A 17,697-nucleotide genomic window follows, 5' to 3' on the forward strand; every position below is an offset into this window, starting at 1 on the left:
AGGCCAAGCCTGCCCCGAGGGCCAGATTTCGGGGTCCAGAATTAGCACCGTGCCTCACTCGGCCCAGCCCCAGGCCAAGTGTCACTGGCTCTTAACACGGCCCACGTGGGCTGAACAGAAATCGTGGACGGGCTCGGGGGCCGGCGCATATTAGGCAAAGCCTGCTGAGGCGGGGCGGCCGGCCTTTCCTGGGGCCGCGGTAGCCCCTCCCTCTCCCCTGGCCCCCAGCTAGCTGTCCCGGGCACCCCCTTCCCAGGTCCCAGTGGAAACTCACAGCTTGGCCCCAGGAGCTGGTCCAGGCGGGGCACGGTGTGCAGGCATATCTGGAAGGCCAGGTGGGCTGCCAGGAAGAGGAGGCTGAAAAGCAGCAGGGCTCGGAGGAGGCGACCAGCGTGACCTGCGGGCAGAGAGGGCAGGGGCGAGTCTAGCACAGGGCCTTCTTCCGCCCATCCTGGGGGACCCACATCCCACCGGAGTCTGGGAGCCGGGTCAGGAGACCCCAAGCTCGGGCAGGGACAGGCCCACACGAGCGCCCCGTGTGCCTTGCCCCTGGAGAGATGTGGCCCCACAACCGGGGCCGGACCCTGCGCCCGGGGAGGACTCGTGGAGCCCTGGGGTCACCCTGCTCTGAGCGGTGAGCAGCTCACCCTCCGTGCAAGGAACGGAGACCCTGAGGGCCCCACGCTGAGCTCGAGCCCCGTCTCAGGACTCGGGCTGCGCGCGGCTCGCCCCAGATCCTCACTGTGCCGCCAGCGGACCCCTGGCTCGGGGACAGAGGCGTCCCTCTCTCCTGCCCAAGGCTGGCACGCTCGGAGCCCCTGCTCAATCGTGTCCCCTCGCCCAGGGGTGGCCCAGCGGGTGAGACCCCTGGAGTGCCGTGTGAGCGCACCCGCCGGGGAGGCCGGGGCCGGCCCTTGCCCACGCACCGCCCCACCTCACTTGGCTGAGACTCAGAGGGGGCGAGGGGCTCCCGGGGGCGGCCCAGGCAGGACTTGGACGGCTTCGCTGACACTCGTTTCTAGGTCCCTCCCGGCCCCCGACCCTCGGTAGGGCAGGGGTGAGCGAAGGGGAGGGCAGGGTGGGGCCACGGAGCACTGGGAAGGAGAAATGGAAAATGAACGGAACGTCTGGCCGTCGGCCCTGGCCGGGCCGGCTCTGCTCAGAGCACCGGGCCAAGAGCAGGGGGAGGCCACGGGCCTCCCGTCAGGAGGAGGGGTCGGGCTACCTGTGGGCAGCTGTGCGGGAGCCTGCGGGGAGCCACCGCTGTGCCCCCCTGCCAGGAGCCTGCGGGGGCGAGGGGCCGAGAAGGCTGAGCTTCCCTCCAGGCCAACCCCCCTCGGCCCTGCTCGCCCGGGCAGCCCCTCCCCTGCACACCTAGGAGGTCCCACCAGGAGGCAGTGGGGGAGCACCTGGCAGCCCCCGTGGATGCCCAGGCCGGCCTCGGGCGCTACGGGAGCCGAAGCCTCAAGAGCCAGGCTGCTGGGCTCCTCGCACACGCAAGAACCCGGGGGTCTGAGGGGCGAGCCCAAGGCTCGAGACCCCTGGGCGGGAGGGCGCCCCCGCCCCTGCCTGTCGTCCCGTCTGGCCCCTCTTGGACCTCTGGCAAAGCGCCAGCTGTCACCACTCCCCTCGTCATCTGCCCCTCCTCATACCTAGTTCACTTCTCGGGTGGGCACGCCATGTCCCAGACCACAGGCCACCGCCAAGCCAAAGGGGCCAGGGCGCTGGCCGTGTGGCTGTAGCTCCCTGCCAGGTGGGGGCTGGCTAAGCCAGTCGTGGGAGAGGCAGGGAGAGGCAGGGAGAAGCAGGGAGGGGCAGGGAGGGGCAGGGAGGGGCAGGGAGGGGCAGGAGGGGCAGGAGGGGCAGGAGGGGCAGGAGGGGCAGGAGGGGCAGGAGGCCCGGCGCATCCGGCCAACACCACCAACCAACCTGGACAATCTCCTACACTGCCCACCTGAGCTCGGCTCGGGCGGCGGGAGGACGGCACGGGGTGGGGGGGGGGGCGGGCGAGGGGCTCCTGAACCTGCCAGGGGCGGGGCGGGCAGAGGAGCAACCCCTGAGGATTGTGAGGTTGGGCCCCGAGAGCTGGGAGTGGGCGGGGAAGGGGCGCTGGGGGGCCCAGAAGGTTCCGCCAGCTCCTGTCCCGGGGCCCGAACGCCACTGGCCCGGCCACTCGAGGCCTGCACACACAGGGCACGACCCCCACCACGTCCACGGCAGGGGAGAGGCGCGCAGAAACCACCCACCCTAAAGGACCAGGGGGTCGGGCTCTCCAGGAAGTGGGGCTGGCGGGCTATGGACCCGGGGGGCAGAGGCAGCGGGAGGGGCTTCCCAGAGGGGGTCTGTACAAAGAATCTGACCCGCAGCAGGAATCCCGGGCTTGCGGCCCCCAAAACCGCCCTGATAGCGGCGGCTCCATCCCCCACACTGTGGGGCGTCCCTGCCTTCGGCAGGGAGGGTACCTTGTCGACCACCGCCCTTCAGCCCTCTGGGCCTTCCTTCCTCACCCACCCACCCACCCCCAAAGGCCTCACTCGCACACCCTCTTGGGTCCAGTTGTTTGCAGATGCCCCATCTCCTGATGGGACCCGGCCCCTGGGTGCACGGGGCTGGGGGGAGGGGGACCCTTGGAGCGGCTCCTGGGGATATTCCAGGAAGAGTGCTAAGAAGCTGGGGGAGGAGCGCCCGCCGTCACACCCAGAAGGCTCCAGAGAGGTGGGGGTAGGAAGGGGACAGGACAGGGGGCACCCCACGAGCCTGAGCCCCGAGCCCTGGGAAGGAGGTTCTCCTCACAGGAGGCGGCAGGAGGGTGACAGGAGTCCCTGGGGACTCACACTGCCATCCACCCCCAGGGAGAGGGCAGGAGTACCGCAGGGCGGGGCCAGCCCCGGGGTGGGCTTTGTCCTGAGGCGGGACAGGTGTTAAGTCCCTAAATGTGAAGCAGATGGCCCGGCCCTGACCCCCAGGCACAGGGACAGGGGACGGGGGCAGGGGTCAGCACCCTCGGGGCCCAGGCGCGTCAGACCTTCCGCCAGATGTCCAGCCTCCGAGCCAGCCCTAACCCGATGCCAGGCGCTCGGGCGCCTCCCTGCTTTCCTCTCTCCCACTCGGAAAATCCGGGCAGCCTCCCTGCTCCTGAAGGGCCGCTGAGGGTGGACAGATGGACAGACGGAGGTCAGGCAGGAAAGTCTCCGCAGCGCTCCCTACCCCTTGCCCAGCGGACCCCTCCCCCCACTGCCCATCGGGGGGCCTGCGAACACAGGCACTGGCTCCACGGGTGGACGGATGGTGGGCCTGACGGACGGACGGACGGATGGGAGGAAGAGGGGGCGCCGGGCGGGGGAGGACCTGTGGGAGGTATAGACCCTGCGGCCTGAGCTGGACCAGATGTCACAGGCTAGGGAGGGGTGACCAGCCAGCCTGTAGGGGGCAGAATGACACCTGCCCCCTCCCTCGATGTCCACACCCCAATCCCCGGACCCTATGAACACGCTTCCTTACGGGGCAGAGGGGAACCAAGGCTGCCAAGCAGCCGACCTGAAAACAGGGGCTGACCTTGGACCCCCAGGGAAGGCCAGTGTCACCACAGGGTCCTAACGGTGGATGGGGGCGGGAGGGCCCGAGTCAACGTGACGAGGGGACACTCGACGGGCCATTGCTGGCTCGGGCGACGGAGGGAGGGGCCGTGGATGCCTCTAGAAGCCGGGAAAGTTGAGGAAACGGGTCCTCCCGGGAGCCTCCAGAAGGAAACGGGGCCCGTGACACCGATGCCGGCCCGCGAGGCCCGTGCTGGTCTCCCGACCCCCCGCCCGAGGGACGAGGCTGTGCTCCAGCGGCCACAAGAGGCTCAGACGCCTCCGAGGCCCAGAAGCAGCCAGCAGCTACACCCCGTGCCTCAGAAGGCGGCGCCTGTGGCCTGCCTCCCTTCACGGGTCCTCAGCTGTCACGGCCAACACGGACCTCGGCCCGGCCGGGGCTACTTTTTCACCCATCTCTGCCGGGCGCTGGCGCTCATGCTGCTGACGGCCCGCTTCTCCCGGGGACCCTCACTCAAGCCCGGGGGCCCGTCCCCCCTCCAGCTCCGAGGGGACCTTCCCACCCACGGGAGGCGGAGCAGCCTGTGGGGCAGGTCCCTGAGCACTGCCCTCCCTGAACAGCTGGGACAGGTATGGACGCTGATGCAGGCGGACAGAGGCGGCAGGAGCCCAGGGTGAGAGTTTGGACTCCATCTGTCCCCGTGTCACCTGGCTGCAGGCCCACACCTGTTCCCAGCGGGCCCGCCTGCCCTCCCGCACGGGGCTCCCGAGACAGGGCGACGGCCTTCTGGGATGGCTCCGCGCCGTGAGCCCGCCTCCAGACCAGACCCTCCTGTGGGCACAGCCCCTGCTGGGTTCCCCACGTCTGTGTGCCTGGTGGACACAGGAGACTACGTGCCCACCCTCCAGGGGCTCAGGACCCCAGACGGGGCCTCGAGTGCCCAGCTACCCACACGACAGGGTGGCTGGCGATAACCCGAACCCCACGGAGCTCGCGCAGACGGCAGGAGCCTGACTTCAGGGGGTGGGGGCAGGGGCGGCTGGATATAAGGGGTTGGCCACAGCCTCAACCGGCACAGTGTTTCTGGGGGGGGTGCGTGGGGAACAGGAGAGGGAGACCGCAGGAAGACGGCCCGTCTCACAGTGCCCGGGAAGCCCCAGGGACAAGGGGGGATCCGTCCAAGACCCCAGAACACACGGCGAGAGAAAAGATTCTGAACTTAGCCAAAGGTCGACAATGAAAAACGGAGCTTGGGACCACCCTTCCTCTACCCCGGCCGTTGAACTGCCCGGGGCCTCCGGGGAGCACGCGGCGGCGCCCCGGCCCCTGGAGGCCCGGCTGGTCCTGTGGACGAGCCCCCCCACCCCAGGAGCCACTTTGCAAGCCCTTACCTGGGACGCTGTGCGGAGAGGGGCCCGGGAACCAGGGCAACAGCAGCAGAAACAGCAGGTAGACCAGAGACAGGGCGTTGAAGCGGCACAGGCAGGCTGCAGGGGAGGAGAGGGCGGTCAGCTCAGCCACGCAGGGCGCCCAGCCCGTGCCCCGGACACCCCCAGACGTCGCCCCCCAAATATCACCCCAGACCTCACCCCCTAAATATCACCCGGACATAATCCCCCCTGACATCAAGCCCCCAACATCGTCCCCCCCAGTCCACTGGACATCCCCGTTAAGCATCGCTCTAACCCCGGGCCTCGGTACGGCCCCCACAGAGCACGCCCCCCAGACACTGCCTGCTTGTCACCCTGTGAGGCCGGCTGCCTCCTTCCACGTGTGAGCAACCTCACTTAGCGTGTGGCACGTCACCCATCGCTCAGGATTCACGCTGTCACACCGTGTCCAGACCACACACGTCACCTGTCGCTCAGAGCACATGTCCGCTGTCACGGCGTGTCCCCAAACACACGTGTCACCCGTCAGAGCACATGTCCCCTGTCATGCCGTGTCCCCACACATGTCACCTGTCACCAGCACACACAATGTCACACTGTCCTCCTACAACCAGTTCGTTTTACCAACGTCCCATGTTGTGATCCTCTCGTGCAGATGCTTGGGCCTCGTCCTGTCCGCCCGTGTCTCAGGGGCACCGAGGGGTGACCTCCCCCCACGGGCGGACAGTGACAACGTGGCTGACTTTCCTTCCTTTGTAAAATTCTATAGTTTCAGGTGCACACAGCACAACTGACCTCCGCAGCGCTCAGAGCCCTAACTCGCGTGCTCATGGGGACACGTCGGCCACCCCGCGGCCTCTCGGCCCCACTTCTCCGTGAGCGGGATCGTGGGGCTCCCAGCCGGCGGCCTGGCTCCTGTCTCCGCCTCTGAGAGCCGCGCGTGTGCCCACGGCCTGTCCCCGCCTTTGCCCTCGACCCCACGCCCTCCACCCCCGCACAGCTGGACGCTACCTTGACCGAGGGCGGCCGGGGGGCCGGGGGACCCGGAGCTGGGCCGGGCCCCGGGAACCAAGGCCTGTGATGTGGGCGTCGTCGCCAGGGAACCGGGGGCCCACTCAGCCTTTCCTGGGGTGCCCGAGAGCGGGCTGGCAGGGCAGGTGGGCACCACTGGAGGGGCCCCCGGGGCGGAGCCGTCCCTGCCGCCCGTTCCTCCACCACCTCCGGCGGCAAGCGGCCCGGGAGGACGGCGCAGCCCGCCGAGGGCACCGGCGCCTACCACGAACCCGTCCCCTCCTGAGCAACCCGGCCTCGCGGCTCAGATGCGTGTGGCTAAGCCGACGGAGCTCTACTTTCCGCCAGAGGCAGAGTTTACAAGCTGTCCCGGGACCTACTCTCTGCCCCCCGCCCCCGGCCCCCAAGCGTGAGCCGCGACCCCAAAAGGACTCGGACCTCCGGGTGGCAGCCGTGTGGACAGCCAGAGCCCAAACAAGCTGACTCGAACTTGCCCATCTGGCTGCACAGACCGCCTCCTGGGGGGGCGGGGTGGGGGGGGCGCAAGGGTGGCATCTGCTCTGGGAAAAGGATAGGCTAGAATAACAGTGCCTCGGGGAGGAGGCCACTGACCCGACCTGAGTCTCGAGCAGGGGGACCCCCTGGGGGCATGGCCAGGTCTGCGCCTTCGGTCACCAGGTGGCGACGGAGATCCCTCCTCCCTCGGTGGGGGGGGGGGGGTCACAGGTCTCCTCCGGGGTCCGTTCTGCCCCCCTTCCTGTTCAGACAGGCCTTAGCTGGAGCCCCTCCTACCCCTGGAGGCCTCGACGAAGGAGGAGCTCCCGGAGAACACAGGCCGCTGAGACCCGGGGGAACCTGCCGACACGCCCAGGCTTGTGGTCACCAGCAGGGGCTGTGCACACCTCTGCCTGTCCCCTGTCCTCGCCTTGTCTGGGGGCCCAAGGCCCTCACCCAGGCCGGGACCTTGGGCAAGCAGAGAAGCTGCGGGGGAGGGCAGGAGGGGCCGCGGCCTGGGGGCAGACCCTTGACCGTGCAGCCGTGGGCAGCTCCAGGCCTCTATTCCCACGTCTGTGCGACGGGGTTCACACGTCCTGCCTGAAGGGTCATCCGAGGGCCACACTGAACGGAGGACCAGGTGTAGGGCCGGGGTTCGAGTCCGTCCCACCCACCGCTGACTAAGCCCCTCCTATCACCCCAGCCTCGCGGAGGCCCCAGGAACCCCAGGGGGGGCGCTCCAGGTCACCTCCCACACCAGGAGCCGCCCCAAGCCTGGGCACCGCCCCCTCCATCACACACTGGCCGTGGCACCGGCTCGACCAGAAATACGACGTTGTACAGCAAGCACACATTTTCGTTAAAAAAAATCCATCCGACCCGGCCCACGAGGCAGGAGGGAAATGCGTTTACGGCAAAGGCTCCTCACGTTCCTCTTTGTGCCCCAAGGGCCGCACTTCCCAGCCCCCAGGTCGTCTCTCTGAGCCACGGCGACCCGCCACGGCTCCCCAGAGAGGGTGGCGCTCCCTCGTCCCAGCCAAGCCACGTCCATCCTCCCGACGCCCCGGCCGCCTGCACCCCTGTCCTCGACCCCTCCCCCACCACACACCCCGTGACCTCCCAGAGGCTCCCCCGCTCCGGCCCCGGGCACGGGGCCGCGGGTAGAGGCTCCCGGGGGCAGAAGCAGTTTCTAGGGGAGCAGGACGCTGAGGCCAGGATGACGGAGGGGACGGTGGTGCTTCCTGGATGTGGAGCTTGGGGGAGATGGAAAGTTCTGAGGCTGGGTGGTGGGGACGGCTGCACAGTATGGACACTGCACCTGAACCACTGCACCACACACTTAAAAACGGTTAGGGGCGCCCGGGTGGCTCAGTTGGTTGAGCGACTGACTTCATCTCAGGTCACGATCTCGCGGTCTGTGAGTTCGAGCCCCGCGCCGGGCTCTGTGCTGACCGCTCGGAGCCTGGAGCCTGCTTCCGATTCTGTGTCTCCCCCTCTCTCTGCCCTTCCCCTGCTCATACTCTGTGTTTCTCTCTCACTCTCAATAATAAATAAACGTTAAAAAAAAAAAAACAAAACAGTTAAGATGATCAATTTCATGTTCCGGGTCTTTTTTTTTTTAATATTTATTTTTGAGAGAGAAAGAGAGTGTGAGCGAGAGCACAAGAGGGGGGGTCAGAGAGAGAGACACACAGAATCCGAAACAGGCTCCAGCCTCCCAGCTGTCAGCAGAGCCTGACATGGGGCTCGAACCCAGGAACCGAGAGACCATGACCTGAGCCAACTGAGCCCCCCAGGGACCCCTAATTTTTTTTAAGTCATCTCTACACCCAACATGGGACCTGAATTCACGTGGAGCCTGCTTCAGATCCTGTGTCTCCCTTTTTCTCTGCCCCTCCCCCCCTCATGCTGTCTGTCTCTCTCTCTCTCAAAAATAAACATTTAAAAAAATTAAAAAAAAAAAAAAAGTTGCATGTTCTACCGACTGAACCAGCCAGGCGCCCCTATGTTCTGTGTCTTTTACCAAAATAAGAAAATAAACATTTGAGTTCAGCGAAGGATGTCAGGAACCAGAACCTGAGGGCCAGGCGGGCCGGAGCCCGAGAGTGTGGGAAACGGCCCCGGCCTCTCCCACACCAGGCCGAGCAGAAGGGAAAGAATCTCTGAGAAGCTTATCTGCCTGAAGCAGGAAATCCGAGATGGAGAGCCAGAGGCGCGGCCGGCAGGGCACTGCCGGGTGGCCCGGCCCCGTGAGGGACCCACCGCGGCCCTCGAATTCAGCACGCGTGATCTGCCCGGCAGAAGGTCCGGTCTGGGCTCCGCACACAGCCGGGTGGGAGACGGCTTCCCAGCTACACCGACGAGGCTCCCAGGTGCCGGGAGGTCTCGGCCGGCCGCCCGCCGCAGGGCGCCAGCTCGCAGAGGCCCGGCTGCCGTCCCTCACTCGTCCGCCGAAGCTGGCACCAGGCGGGCGGGTGACGCCGGCCCAGGGGACGTGAGTGGGGGAAAGCCGGGCCCGCTGCCTCCAGTGGGCGGAGTGGCAGAGGGGGCTCGGGTCCGGGCCGGGCCGGCCACCCTCCCCTGGGAGCAGGGACTGGGGACGGGGCAAGAGGCCAGCAAGGGAGCACGGGCAAACCGGCCTCGACAGCGGAACTCGGGCCAGCGCTCGCGATGCGCTCCGTCCAGAGGAGGACGCGGGCCTCAGAGAGGAAAGGCTTCCGTGGTGGCGGCGGCCGGGGCTTAGTTCTGGACTCCTGGCTCCACATCCGGGCCTTCTGGGCCCCTCCGCGCGGCCATCGAGGCTGCCGGGCTGAGTGCCGTGAACGTGGCCTCACTGTGCCTGTGCACGCAGAGGAGGCGGCCTGGAGGAGGTGGCATTTCTCTTGGCCTTGAAGGCCGGCCAAGACTCGGGGAAGGGTGGAGGAGGTGCCCGTCAGCCCCAGGCTGGAAGCAGAGAAGGAAGAACCGGCTGGAGGGACAGGCCCCCCCCCCCCCCCCCCCCCCCCCCCCCGCCCAGGCAGCTCCCACCTCCCCAAGAGAGCAGCCCTGGCTGGCCTGTGACCTCATGGGGGAAATATGCCTTTTCCTGAGCCAGGAACAATAGGTTGGGGGTGGGGGGAAGAGAGCCCTGCCCGGCAGGAAAGGACTCCCTCCTGCCAGGCCCCCTCACCCTCGCGCCAGCGCATGCTTAACCCTTTACAGACCCTCACGCAGCCCCGCACAGCCCCGAAGTCCCATCCAGCAAGCGGTCCATCAGGCGCTCGGCCTGTCGATGAGGGAAGTGGGGTCTCGGCCGGTGCGGGTCAGGAAGGGGAGGGGAGGTTCGGGGCCGATCACACACTGCTCCGCTCACGCCACGCGGAGGCCCACACCAGGCCCACGCTGCAGATCAGGCTCCCGGGTCTTGGGCCTTGTCCCCTGGGGCTGGCCGGTGGCAGGTGGCGGGAGACTGCCCAGACCTTCCCCACCCCTTCCCTCCTGAGGGAGCCGGAGCTCCGAGCCTCCGTCTCCCCATCTATAGAGCAGGGTGGACGAGACGTCTGGACGTGGAAGTGGGGGCGGGGGGACGGGCGGGCGCTTCACCTGCCGGCAGGGTCCTCAGTGACCCTGCGGGGGGCGTGGCCAGCACCACTGGCGGGGAGGAAACAAACATGGCCAGGCTGAGCCACAGGCCGCGACACAAGCAGAGCGGAGCAGGGTGGGAAGGCGGTGGCCGGCGTGGGCACGGGGACCAGGGCTCACGGGCGCCACGGCTGACTCGGGGCGGGGGCTCTGACTTCCAGCCACAGCCCACACCAGTGTCACAAGCTGGAAGCACAGTGTCCCAGGGAGAGGCCGAGGGGCCTGGGCAGGGTGGACGAGCCACAGCCAGCACTGTCCCGGGCACCTACGACGGGCAGGATGGCTGCCTCTACTTTGCAGGTGAGGAAGCTGAGGGGCTCCCGGGGACCGGCGCTGACCCCCTGCCACTCGGAAACGGTGCAGGTCCAGTGACCCTCGGTGCAGGTCAGGAAGGGCCGGGGGTGGGGGGTGGGGGCCAGTGTGGACCAGCAGGTCTGAGGAGGCAGCTGCGGGCTCAGGGGCGGCCGGGAGGGCAGAGGGAGGGGCACTTCCTCCTCTGCGAGCTGTGCCCTGCAGGGGTGAGGCCCTGAGCACCCCGGCTGGGCTGCTGGGTCACAGGAAGAAGGGCTGAGGCCGCCAGCCCAGTGGTCTGGGAGGAAGAGCGCCATGGACAAGCAAACTCGTCCCCAACCCCCTCTGGGCCTCGGTCTCCCCCCTGGTGAAAATGGGACCCAAAGGGCCGGGTCTGAAATCTGGTGGCTCTGCCCAGCTCTACGGGAGACAGGCCTCCCTGTGCCCGCGTCCTGGGCTGCTACGTGACAGGGATCCCGCTGAGCCCCTCCGGGGACCGAGGCCGTGGGCACGGTGCCCAGCACGTGGCAGGAGGGGGCTGGCCGGGCACCGTGGGACATGGCAGCCGGCCGTCCACGCACAGGATTCCTCTTGAGAGGAACAGAAACAGAAGCCCGATTCGGGCTCGTAGATGTACAAACAGTCCCGGAAAGGTCTATGCCCAGTTGCTGTTGGCGTTTGCCCGTGCAGGAGGGTCCTTGGCCCTGGGAGTCCCCCTCCTCTTAGGGAGAACATTCTCACATGTCCTGGACTTGCTCTCAAGTGAAGTGACCCCAAAGAGAAAAGCCTGGCGGGAACAGCGTGGGAGGGGACAGACGTGTGACCCGGGCTCTCCTTTCACGCCAGGGGCTGCCGCTGGGAAGGGCCTGAGTCGCCTGAGGCCCCAGGGCACTGCGGCAGCGGGCGGGATGAGACCCGGGGCTCCTGGCCCGGGGCCACACCTCCAGGTCTGCCATCTGCGGCCAGCAGGGCCAAGCCCCTAGGAGGCCAGGTGGAGCCCAGGGACGGGAGGTCAGAGTCCCAGGTGACAGCTGCCAACCCAGGGCGGGGGTCCTGGTCCCAGCCCCGCCACCCTCCCCCTGCCTGCTGTCCCCCAGGCTGTGCTCACCCTGCCTTACTTGGCTCGGAGGAGAAGCCCGTAACACCCTGCTGGCCTGTGCCAGGGGCGGGCGGGCGGGCGGGGGAGGAGGAGGAGGAGGAGGAGGACAGACGTGGCATAGGGGCTGTCCCTTGCCCTCTGCTGGAGCTGCCCGGGTAGCAGGGCCCGCCGGCCTCCACAGCTGCAGCATGTCCCCAAGCTGGGACCAGACCCTGACCCGAGGTGACCAAAGGTTTGGATCTTTCTGGAAGAGGAAGGTGGGGAGGTGGGCCTAGGGCCCGGGAGTGAGCTGGCCCCACCCAAGCAAGCACCCCGTACCCTCTAGAGACAAGATCTGTGGTCACAGAAAGGCCAGGAAGGCAGGGTTAGAGGTCAGAACCTCGGAGCACAGGGGCGGGAGGGGAGTGAGGGGTGTGCCCGCCACACCCGCAGGCCTCCTGGGACCAGGCTCCACTCAGACGCCCCAATACCTGCCCACCGCCCCCCAGAGATGCTTTCCAGAGTACGCCCCGCAGCACCCCACCCAGAGAGCTCTGCTGAGGGGCCTGGTACTCTGTCCCTTAGCAACTCCAGCACTGGCCACACGCCGGCCGTTTGGGCCTCTGGCCCCCAGAGCGCCACACAGTCCTGGGGTGGGACCTGCCAGACGCCGACCCGGGGACAGGGGCACCAGCCACGGGCGGGGTGGGGGGAGAAACGGCCACAGGAGCCCCTCACGGTTTACGAAGTTAAGAAACTCAGGGACCTACCGAGGACCCTCTCCTCTCACAGGAAAAGGCTGGCCTGAAGTCCGCAGAGGGCCTCCCACAGCCTCACGGGGGGAGACACAGGGCACAGCGAGGGTCCCCGCGGGCCAAGGCCAAGAACGCCGTGTTACCTAGTTGGAGCCCAGCCAAGAGCCCAGGGCCCCGTGCCGCCGGCCGAGGTTTAATTAGCGTGGGGTCCGGGACACTGGTTTTATGGCTCACCTGACGGCCAGGCCCGTCCCCCTCCGCCACCAGCTCCGTGAGGCTGGCCTGAGGAGGGCCTGGCGGCCACTGAGAGCCGAACACAGAGGGACCCCACAGGAGGGACACCTGCCACGTCCTCCCACGCAGTCCTCGGGTTGGGGGCGCCTGACGGCTCACGGCCCAGCTGCCCTCCCAGCCACACGCAGCCCCGGACGGACGGCTTCAACGAGGCGTTGTGGAGTGATGGTGCAGGGCACAGAGGGACAGCACGGGTGGGGGTATGACCTGCATGGTGTCCGGGGACCTGGGGACCCCACAGACACCACAAGAGCCCCCGCCGTGCACGGCAGGCACCTCGAAGCCAGTGGTGGGTGCACGGCGCGGGTGGCCTGGCCTCTACGACCATTCACAGGCCTTCTGACCCCAACGTGTCACAAGTGGGGCCACCTCCTGGCCCCCAGCTCTGGAGCACGTTCCCCTGCCTGGAGGGGGCTCAGCTCTTCCGTGCTTCTCCCCGGGACGCTGCCCAGACACCCACCAAGTGCCCGGTGCCACCAGCAAAGGGTCCCTTCACGTCAGACTCAGGCGGCCCCTCCCAGGGGCAGGACCTGCGTTTCCTCAGACGTCGTGTTTGTCGCGGGCTCTGTTCCCGTGAAGGGTCAGCAGCCGGCCACCCTGCCCAGAGGAACCCTCCAGAGAGGAGGCCGGACTCCAGGCACGGGCGGGGCCGCATTCCACAGGGAGGGACCTCCCGGGAGGCACAGGCCACAGGCCGCAGGTAAACAGCCAGGGGGCGGGGCGCCCAGGAACGGGGTTTAGGGACCGGGCCCCACGCGGCGCCCCCACCCACCTCTGCGAGGTTTGGCAACAACCCCCACCAGGGCCACTCGGAGCTCGGGGGCCCAGCCCGGGAAGGGGCCCCAGGGAGGGGCGAGCTGACAACACGACGTCCCCCAGCCGGCTGCTGGCACGCGTGGGGGCTGGCGGGCTAGAGCCCCCCGGGGTGGGTCTCCGCACGGGCCAGCCCCGTCCAGGGCCCTGGGCACGTCCTCAGGTCACCGCCCTCCCGAGTCCCCACCGCCGGGACTTCCCAGGGACCAGCAGGACATCCTCCAGCCACAGGGAAAGGGGCTCCGCGCGGAGCAGGGCAGACCAGGTGGCCAGGGGCCTGCGCCCGGCGCCCACGTGGAGACCCGGCCCTGGGGGATCCCTGTGCCCCGCGGGTTCTTTCCTGGACGGCCAACTCGCACCCCACAGGTCAGGCGGCCCCTCGGGCGCAGGCCCCGGGCAGAGAGCGGGCCAGCAGCTCAGGCCGGGGCGAGTGACACCTGTGACACCCAGAGCTCCGGCTTAGGGTGCCGAGCGGATGTGGCCCGTGGGGTGGGCAGTCCCGGGCCGGCGGGACCTGCTCCTCCGTGACCCTCTGGCACTTCACCCAGAGGGCGGGGGCCGCAGCTGTGACCCTGCCCTCCACGTGACTGAGGGTCTGACGAGGTGCGTGGGGGGAGGGGGTCAGCCGTGGGGGCCTCCCCTGAGGGTGAGGGGCTGCAGGAACCAGAGTCCTAACACCCGAGGGGGTCCTGCCCCCCGGTCGCGGCACCGGTTGTCCGAGTGTGCAGAGAGGCCCCGGGTCTCGGACAAGTCCCGATGCCCTCTGGCTGGCTGACCCCAGGGTCCAGAGGCCTCTCGGGCTGAGCAGACTACAGCAGACAGGGTTTGATGGCGAGCTCCGGGCGAACAGAGACCCCGCGGGCGCCGCACCCCCCACCGCCCCGGATCCCGGGCTCGTTGATGACTGACATGCCCCTACAGGGGTGCCCGACGTCACCAGGGCCACACCACACAGGGGACCCTGAGCCGTGCACCTGTCCCTGGGCCACCCGGCGCCTCACACGGGCCGAACTCACCACCCAGCAGAGACTGCCAGATGGGGGGCCGCTCCCCTGGTCTCGACAACAGCCCCCCCGGAGCCGCTGAGACCCGGTCCTCCGTGCGGATGCCAGAGGGGACCATGGAGCTCCAGGAGACAGGGCGGCAAGGGTCCACACCCGCCACAGACCCCGAATAATAAACACACTCGACCCGGCCCATCGTGTGTCAGCCTGTCATGAGCCCAGTGATGTGCGGAGGGCACGGGGGCCAGAGCGTTGCCTCCAGGGGCCCAGTCTCCTGGGGACGATGGTGGACACAAAGGCACAATGAATGAGTCAATGAGAACAAGTCTTGTGGGAGCCAGCAGGGAGGGGCTGCTGGGACTGGCCTCCAGGAAGCCCTCCCCTTGGGGGCAGGGGGGAACCGGGCCCGGAGATCCCACACAGGATGATCCAGTGCAAAGGCCCTGAGGTGACCACGCTCTCAGGAGACCCAGAGGAGGGCAGCATAGCACCCCAGGAGACCACGTCCTCCCACAGCCCCAACCAAGGCGGCCGTGTTTTCCTATCAGGTCCTCGTCGGGCCAACATTTAGCGTAACCCATCTAGAGAGTGGGGGTCCTTAAAGTAGGGGTCCCAGCGCAGGTTCTCAAGCTCGCCAGGTCACGAGGGGCCGGGCCCCGCGGTCGGTGCTGGATCGGAGTCTCTGGGGACTGGGACGCGCCCCGCAGACCCAAGGCCCGTGCTCCAGAAACTGCCTGGTGAACTGAAGGACCCAGGGCGTCCTTCCTCCAACCCAGGAATGTGACTGCATCACAACCCAGAGGCCGTCCTGTCTTCTGAGGCAGCACCCAACCTCACAGCGTGACCTGGGACCACCCTTCAAGGACAATGGCCTTCTGCTCCCTGCATGCTGGGGTCCCTTATCCTCTGGCCTCCGGCCGCTCTCCTGCGAGTGCCTTCTCCCCACAAATCCCAGGATGGCATCCACTGCACGGACGGCCGCCGCAGCCAGGCCCACGGACAGCCCGGGCTTCAGAGGAGTCTCTGGGCGGCTTACCACCTTCCGGAGGCCACGCCAGCCTTTCCAGATGTGGGGGTCCACCCCGGGCAGACCAGGTACCCGCATTTCCTCCCCAGCTCTGGGCCCAGGACCCAGGGTTGGGGCACTGACTCAGAGCCCCACCCCGTGACTCAGCCAGCCCACGGCACCCCGAGTCTCAGCCTGTCCGGCGTGGCTCGCGCGCACGGCCGCAGGGTCCGGTTGGCCCTGCTGGGGGGGCCCTTCCCGGCAGGAGAGAGGAATGCCTTCTGGCCACCTCCTGTTGGCAGGCAGGGGTGGGGGGCGGGGTGGCTGGCCAGGTGAGAGGCGGGGGACGCAGGCCCTTAGGAGCCCGGCCCTCCCCGGGGCTGAGGGAACTTGGAGGGCAGCACCGGAGGCTGAGGAAGGGGGCTGTCGTCACGTCTGTGTACTTCAGCAGGGGACCGTGTCAGGTCCCGGCTCCGCCCCCTCCGCTCTGTCCCCCGGTGTCCCCTTTGTGAAATGGGGCACCGACGGGCATGTGTGCCGTGACCACCTTTCTCCCCAGCCGACGCCCGCCCAGCTCAGGGCCCGTCTCCAGAAGGCACCACCCTAGTGAGCGAGCGCCGGGCCCGCGGCGACCCTGATATGTTATCTGCGCCCTGGATCAGGCAGGGAGGTCAGGGGCTGTGCCAGCTGTCAGGGCGCCTGGCGATGTGACGAGACACACACGTGCCGTGCGCACAGCAGCACACCTGCGCGGTCGAGTGCCCGGTCGGGAGGGTTGGGACCGGGCCTTGGGGGCCGGGCGTGTGGTGGTTTCCGCCTGAGCCTGGCCAAGCTGCGGGGAAGGTTTGCCTTCCGAGGATTCACGTTGAAACCCGCGAACCCTAAGAGCAGCAGGTGACCCTCCGGGAGCCAACCGGAGCCAACCGGATGAAAGCCGCAAGAGCACAGAGCAGGCCCCTGGGAAAGAAGGCGCTCTCCAGGGCTGCCCTGTGGAATGCGGACTGGGGATTGCCACTTCCTCTCTTGCCCGAATTCCCAGCCGGCCGCGTGCTCCACGGCCACGCCAGCCAGTCCCCGGAGCAAACGTGTTCCTCTCTCGCGCGTCTGCGCCCATCGGTGCTCCTGTGGGATGTCGCATCCGTCTGCGTCCCACGGGTCCCGTTCCTCTGACGGACCCACCCGGTACTGACGGTCAGCACCTGTCTCTGCAGTCCGGGCCCAGGTGGCCGCAGGCTTGGGAGGACAGGGTGCCGGGGCCCCAGGAGCTCTCTGGAAATTCAACAAGCTCGTGAAACGACCGAGGGAAAAATCAACACGGTCCGCTCATAACAACCGGCCCGGCCCCACCCCCAGGAAGCCAGCCTCCGGAGCAGGGACCCAGCCCCCACTGCCCCGAGCGTCCAGGCACAGGACGCGAGCAGTGGGGCTCTCCCCGGCCGGAACCCGGGCCGCGAACACTCCCTTGAGTCGCCTGCACTGTGAGGTGTGTCCGCAGAGAAGCGCCCAGGTTCCGTGCCTCCCGCCAGCGTGGGGTCCACAGGGTGGACGGCGCCGAGGACGGGGCCCAAGGCTCATTTCCCTGCGATCCTCTCCCTCCGCCAGCAAAAACACGCTTGGGATTCAGGATATCCTTCCAGAAAGAGCCACTTCAGAGCTCCAGAATCCCATCGGGGTCATTTCCAAGGGGACATTCCTGCAGCCGTCTGGGGCCAGAGAGAACCAAAGCACACTGGCCGAGGGGCGGGGGCCTGAGCTCCCGAGGGGCCAGATGCCAGAGGCCCCGGGGGAAGCAACGGGCGTCCCTGGAACCCCCTGCCCCTCCCCCATCCGTACGCCAGATCCCCGCCGAGCACCAAGCACGGTGTGTGCCAGCAGCTCGGCCAAGGCAGGGCTGGCCTCCCCGCACAAGCCCTTGGTGGAGGGAGGCCCCACTGCGGCCCGCTCACGGGGGAGGGAAGTCACAAGCCAAGGCCCCTCAGACAGTGAGTGACGGCACCAGGCGGGACCGGGCCCTCCTGGCCTAGCTGCAGACCGCCCGTCAGGGCCCGGCTCCCCCGCCGCACGCGAGACGGCCGTGCCCTCAGCCCCGGCCCGGCTCCCCCCGACCCCCCTCAGTTCAACAGGCCCCCAGACCGAGGCCTGAAGTTCCGTGCGGTCGTGGGGCAGGGCCCGGGGCCGGTCAGTGTCACAGCCCCGCCAGCCTCGGACGGCGGTCAGCACCGGCTCCCGGTGATGGAGTACACTCCCCAGACGAGAGCAGAAACGATTAAGTGGCCACTTTGAGAGCAGACGGCGCAGCTCCCCATGCCCTGGGGGACACAGCGGGTGGGGACGGGGCAGGCCTGGCTGAAGCTATATGTTCAGTTCCTGGAAAAAGAGGGACACGCTGCGGGCTCACCCA

General features: G+C 68.0%; 1 protein-coding gene across 1 annotated transcript in view; it reads right to left on the reverse strand.

Moving 5' to 3' along the window:
- The window catches only part of PIEZO1 (piezo type mechanosensitive ion channel component 1), a 54,067-nt gene that overhangs the window by 22,936 nt on the left and 13,434 nt on the right, over positions 1-17,697 (reverse strand). The window contains 2 exon segments of the mRNA XM_053906752.1: positions 275-397; positions 4,929-5,024. Of these exon segments, the coding sequence (XP_053762727.1) occupies positions 275-397; positions 4,929-5,024 (219 nt within the window).

Source organism: Panthera pardus, unplaced genomic scaffold (assembly GCF_024362965.1).
Source record: "Panthera pardus isolate Hobbes unplaced genomic scaffold, ASM2436296v1 HiC_scaffold_19, whole genome shotgun sequence".
Classification (NCBI taxonomy): domain Eukaryota; kingdom Metazoa; phylum Chordata; class Mammalia; order Carnivora; family Felidae; genus Panthera; species Panthera pardus.